The sequence below is a fragment of the Mercurialis annua genome, linkage group LG8, assembly GCF_937616625.2.
Source record: "Mercurialis annua linkage group LG8, ddMerAnnu1.2, whole genome shotgun sequence".
NCBI classification, from domain to species: Eukaryota; Viridiplantae; Streptophyta; class Magnoliopsida; order Malpighiales; family Euphorbiaceae; genus Mercurialis; species Mercurialis annua.
Window position 1 is genome coordinate 11,409,038 of NC_065577.1, and position 6,794 is coordinate 11,415,831.

At 43.6% G+C, this 6,794-nt stretch overlaps 1 protein-coding gene across 1 annotated transcript; it reads left to right on the forward strand.

Moving 5' to 3' along the window:
* The first annotated feature begins 2,850 nt into the window (after window positions 1-2,850).
* Window positions 2,851-4,785, forward strand: LOC126661620 (uncharacterized). Its single transcript, XM_050355474.1, has one exon. The coding sequence runs from the start codon at window positions 2,851-2,853 to the stop codon at window positions 4,783-4,785; it is 1,935 nt and encodes a 644-aa protein (XP_050211431.1).
* The last annotated feature ends 2,009 nt before the right edge of the window (window positions 4,786-6,794 follow it).

The following is a 6,794-nucleotide window of genomic DNA, read 5'->3' on the forward strand; positions in this document are numbered from 1 at the left end:
TAAAACCAAAGTGGTTAGTCAGCTGAGTTATCACAACTACTAAGCCTATTCCCAAAAATTGGGTGACTCAAGTCTAACCAAAACCAACAAATGTAAACCAAAATTTAAAGTACGAAAACCAATTTGATTAACCATAATATCCATTTGGAAAATAAAGGAACTCGCTATTAACTCAACTAACCAATATCAACAACATGGCCACAAGGTGTTCGGTAAAAGTTCCCAATGGGCGACCATGTTCAAATGGCTAACTCAAAGCACAGACCACCCGAACATGCATACTACGTACTAAACATGTCCAAGAAATAGTAATCAATCCATATAACATGTTAAACAATAAAATAAACATGGCATAGCGTAATATCAATTTGAATAAAGAAGCATGAATCGAATACAATAATTCATAATCGACATCGTTATCATCATGTAAATCAATATATAAACAGCCCCTAACAAATCATACAAATATAAAACAGATCAAAGCCAAGATCCACCGTGAAAATTTAGATCAAATCACAAATCTTATATACGAATCAACACACTTGATTACAATAATCAAAATCAAACACGACATGTTAAAACAGTCCTACAACATGCATAAACAGATCTAAATGAGCCACATCAGTTTACACACCAAAAACGATACGCAAGTTTGGATCTAAAGTCCAAACTCCAAAATTCGACTCAACAAACATGTAACAAACAGTTACAAGAATCTTAACATGATAAGTCAATCCCAGCACATGTATAAACAACAACATCTCAACAAATCAGTATCCAAACAATCAAAATCAAATATTTGGACAATACACTACAATCTCTATGAACGATTCGAATAAACCAAAGATAAATGAGAGTTGATACCACAAGGCTATAAGAACAAACCAATAGAGAACAATTGAGCCACAAATCAACAATGATTGAGGGCACGAAAGATTGATGAAAAGGAAAAGAAATAGTGTGTTCAAATGCTTTTAAGGTTTAGGAGTCGAATGGGGGCTGAGTAAATAAATTAAGGAGTCTATAGACCCCGGTCAAAAACTGACAGGTCAGGCGCGATGCGAGGCCCGTTTGTCCCATCGCATCATACCTTAGGGCGCAAAAGCCTTAGGCGCGATGGCTTATCGCTCCTCTCGTCGCGCCCCACCTGTTCCAGGCCTAAAAAATAAGTTTTTGACACAAGGCCCAACAAGCGACGACGAATCAAACCCAGAGTTAAAATAAAGATAAAACGAGACAACCCAATCATGAAAATGATCAAAACAACGTCAAAACGTCCACCATAAACCAACTGGAAAAGTACGTGGTATTACATTCTCCCCAACTAAAAAACAAATTCTTCCTCAAATTTAACACAACATAACATCAAACATTGGTTGGGATCAGGTAACAGCTGATTGCACATGTGCGGTCCATTATATCTTGTCAACGTCCACGTATGATTTATTTGTAGAAGTGTAGTGCGCAACCACCATTTGCATATAGTGTTGTTCCTACAAACCAAGTTTATTGTCGAGTTAGTAGTTTGGTGACTCTTGTGCTCCCTTCCCATGTCGACTGAATAAGAAGTCGCACAAGCTTGAACGGCATCACGATTTGGGAAGACCATAACTTCTTGGAACTCCATCCCAGGATTCCACACAATGTTTTCACCAGCCTCCGGGGCGACGTCAAAGTCGCAAAGATCCACTTGTCTAACATGCTCAGGAAGTTGCGACTGATATTGTGAATCTGCTCCCAAATCTTCCCCGACATCCTCTTCGTTGCTGCCATAGAAATCCTCTTCTTCCTTTTCATCGCTACTCCTCTCCGACCCGCTGGAATTACTTAAAACCAATTGGTCCAATAAAATCTCGTTACGAACCACAGTCTCGTACTCCACGTACAATTCGAAAATATCCAGTTGCGGAAACCTTATAGCCTCGTTCAAAATTCTTAACAAATGCTCATTATTCTCCACAGAAAACAACGAGTACGAGCGTATCACACCCCCTTCAATTCTTGGAAGCCGAAAGTAGATTTTTGTAAGTTCTACTTCGGAGTATGTAGAAACTGCCCTTCTACAAATATTTTGTAATTCTTCGAAATTCATTCTCTCACTAAGTGATAAACAGATAAACGAACCGAGGACGGCAAAGGCCAATCCACAGCACATCTCGGACCCACCGAGATATGTCAAACATAACGTGATAAACAGATAAACGAACCGAGGACGGCAAAGGCCAATCCACAGCACATCTCGGACCCACCGAGATAGGTCAAACATAACAAACAGAGCACACCAGGGGCGACTCACAACACATCTCGGACTCACCGAGATACATCAAACACAACTAACAAGGATAAACCGGAACAAGCCAACATCACAAACCGATCAGAGCAACAACCTAAAAATGAGCATATCTCGGTGATCACCTAGCGCAACCACTCCGAACACACGGGACAAATCTGACAGAACGTACTCTGACATTCCAGACAAAACAGCTGCACAGACAAAGAGAATGAAGTCAGACCTGTCGGCCCAGACAAAGAGAAACAAAGACATTAGTATAAAAGGCAAAAGGAAAATAGGTAAAAAGGTTAATTCTCTTTTTCTCTCAAAAACTCTTAACTACCTTTCACTTCTTATTCTTTCTCTCACTAAAACAGTTACTGACTAGACCGTCGGAGTGGTTTGCCGGAATCCCTTTCCGACACCCTTCTCACGGTTGTTTTGTACTTTGTAGGTACGGCCTTGAAGTACCCATCGGAGCTGAGCACCGCCTGAGATCACAAGTTATCATTTGGCGCCGTCTGTGGGAAAGAAAATAAGAAAGCTTCCCCCTTTCTATCCTTCTGGAAACTAATAGGATGAGCAGAGTAGAAGGAGATGATCCCGCAATCGGAGACAATAATACGCAAAGCAGTAGAACGGGAGAGGGGCTCAACGCTCCGCCAAGAAGAGCTACCGGCGAAAGCTCGTTTTGCCCGGTCACTACATCGATGGCAGGCATTCACCCGAGCCCTATGTCAGGGGTTACCACTCATTACCCGTGGGGAATGCCATCGTCGGGTAACATTCCCCCAACATCATACTCCACCCCTACGCACCAAACCACTCAAACTTTTTTAAGACCGGGTGTAACCCCCATCAACCTCGCATTCACCCCAAACACCACCCCCGCACCTAGACAAACCACCACAGAAGTCCAAAATCCTACGCCAGCACAAATCCAAGAATACATCGAGTTTCATACTCGGCAGCTAGCTTTCCTTCAACAGGTACAACAGGTCCATACTCGGCCAACAGCCCCAACTGCAACCCAGGATAATACTACCACTCCACCATACATACCGACCGCACCACCTTACCCACAGGAATTCTACCAAGGCCAAAAAACACCTGAGGAAGCAAACCGCGAGAAAAATCCACGAGAACAAAACCCAGAGCCGGCGCAGACCGGACATAAAACTCCAGAGGGACATAAAAAGACACCAAAACGGGTTGAGATCGAAGAGAGCATACACAGCTCGGGTGCTAATTCACCAAAGAAAAAGAACCTGGAGCAAGAAATCACCGAAAGAGTCAGAACCGAGATGGAAAAATGTAGAAGGAAAGAGCCGAGAAACACAAGCTTCCTGAACATCGGAAACCCACTGTCGGCCGAAATACGAGAAGAACCCTTCCCTTTAAACTACAAAACACCGCAGTTAGACGATTACAATGGAACAGGGGACCCGATCACACACTTGAGTTGTTTCCAAGTGGTCATGATGGTACAATGTTTGTCCGAAGCGGCCGTCTGCAAACTCTTCTTAACTACCCTAAAAGGACCAGCTGCCATCTGGTATCAAAGCCTAAAAGAAGGCTCTATTCAAAGCTTCGACGAGCTGGCAAGAGCTTTCCGAACACATTTCGCACCGAGCATACAACGACAGAAAAAGTCCAGTGACTTAAAACTTTGCTACCAGAAACCAGGAGAAAGTCTGCAGAGTTATATCGGCCGATTCAATGCAGAAGCGGTCGAAGTGGGAAATTTGAATGATGATACTATGATAGATGCAATGAAAGACAACACAACAATGATGGCCTTCCGGGATAACCTGATAACAAACCCAGTACAAACTTACTCCCAGCTGATGGACCGAGCTTGGAACTATATAAATTTGGACGAAGAACAACGGCGAAAAGCCGCACAAACTACAACATCGTTCCGTACACCGAGGCCTAACTTCGATCAAAGTGCCAGGCACGACAGATTCAGACCAAGAAACCAACAACAAGTCGGTCCACAGCGAGCAGACCCACATCGACCAGTAAAAGTAGAAGACCAAGCCTTCATTCCACTCAATACCCCGAGATCACACATCTTGATGTGGATACAAAATAACAATGAGCCAGTGAGATACCCACCCAAACTACAATATGAGGGAGACAGGAAAAAATATTGTCAGTTCCACGACGGCCATGGCCATGTCACCGACGAATGCGGAAGTTTGAAAAAAGAAATCGACCGTTTGGTACAAGTTGGCCGGTTAAAAGACTTTGTGGCACAGAGCAAAAATTACAACTCAGGAGGAAGAAACCAAAGGGATAACAATGGAAAAAGAGAGGAAGCACCGCCACCAAAAAGACAAAACGTGTCAGGAATAATTAACACCATAGCAGGCGGAATGATGGACCCAGAATACAAGCGAGGAAGACGAAAAAGGCAGAAGATGGTGATGAACATATCAGTGGCTAAAACTATACCAGAAGTAAAGTTCGGTCCAACTAACGGGGAAGGAATAGATTTTCCCCACTAAGATCCGCTGATAATCTCGGGTTTGATAGAAAATTTCTGGGAGTTGGTAGACGAAGGAAGCTCAGTTAACCTCATCACGAAACAGGCATATCTCGGAATCGGCTGCTCAATACTGAACCTTAAACCAGTCAAAACACCCTTAGTTGGCCTAGGTGGAACACCTGTACAAGCCGAAGAGGTAGCGGAATTAACGGTAGAGCTGGGGAAAGAAAACGGATCCACAGAAGGAGGCCTGGTCGGTATCACTAAGAAATTTAAAACACTGTTCATGGTTGTTGATATGCCGCTTGCTTACAACGTCATACTCGGCAGACCTATGTTGTATAGCAGGGGAGCGGTCACATGCATTAAATACTTGTGCATGAAAATACCAACCGAGGAAGGAGTGGTAACAGTCAGGGGAATGCAGGACATAGCCAAGCAGTGCTACTTGGTATCAATGAAAGCGGTATCAGAAACCCTAGCCATTGAAACAATGGAGATACCAGACTCGGATGAAGGCAAGCTCGAACCACACGGAAAGATAGAAAGAGTTAGTCTGGCAGGTATAACACCAAGATCGGTCTAGATAGGCGCAGAACTACCTAAACCAATAAAACAGGAGATAACCGACATGCTGATCAGAAACGAAGTTGAATTCGTCAATACCCCAGGCAAAATAGAAGGGGTCGACCCGGCAATAATATCACATAAACTCAATGTCGACCCAAAACACAAACCGGTCAAACAAAAGAAAAGAGCCTTCGCAATAGACAGACAGATCGCCATCAGAACCGAGGTAGACAAACTGCTAGCAGCAGGCTTCATCAGAAGAGTATATTACCCGGAGTGGCTATCCAATGTCGTGCTCATAAAAAAGCCGAACGGAAAGTGGAGATTGTGCATAGATTTCACAGACCTAAACCGAGCATGCCCCAAGGACAGTTATCCCTTGCCAAACATTGACCAACTGGTCGACTCAACCAGCGGCTACGAAGTCTACTCGTTCATAGACGCAGCCCAAGGATACCACCAAATCCCAATGCATAAAGATGATGAAGAAAAAACAAGCTTTGTAACCGACAATGGCACATACTGCTACAAACAAATGCCATTCGGACTAAAAAATGCAGGGGCAACATATCAGCGACTAATGAATTTCGTGTTCAAAGACCAGATCGGTCGCAACATGGAAGTCTATGTAGACGACATCATCGTCAAGTCCAAAAAAGTAGAAGATCATGCAAGAGACTTGGAAGAAGTCTTCACAAAGCTAAAAAAATACAAACTCAAGCTAAATCCGGACAAGTGCGCATTCGGAGTCCCAGCAGGAAAATTCCTAGGATACCTCATCTCCCAGAAAGGTATCGAGGTAAACCCGGAAAAAACAAAGGCAATTCTAGATATGAAGGCGCCAAAATCAGCTAAAGAAGTTCAGAAGCTAAACGGAAGAATCACGGCCCTCGGTCGATTCGTGTCTTAATCGGCCAAAAGGTGTCTCCCATTCTTTAAAACATTGAGAAATGTGAAAAAATTCGAGTGGACCGAGGAATGTCAACAATCTTTCGACGAACTCAAGAAATTCCTGAGTTCACCACCATTGCTCGGAAGGCCTGAAACCGGAGAAGTATTATACCTATACTTAAGTGTCACTAATGAAACAGTGGCATCGGTACTAGTGAAGGAGGAATTGACCGAGCAAAAGCCGGTATATTACACAAGCAAGGTGTTAAAAGGTCCCGAGATCCGATACAGCAAAATTGAGAAATTTGCACTCGCATTAGTCTTAACGGTGGAAAAGCTAAAAAGATACTTTCAAGCTCACACCGTTATAGTCCGAACAAACCAACCCCTACGAAAAGCACTGGCAAGACCGGAAACCTCAGGACGGCTAATCAACTGGTCAGTCATGATAGGATCATACGACATCAAATATGAGCCGCGAACAGCAATGAAAGCCCAGATCTTAGCCGACTTTGTAGCAGAAACAACAACACACGACCAACCCCCCGAAGTAGACAAGGGTCTGTT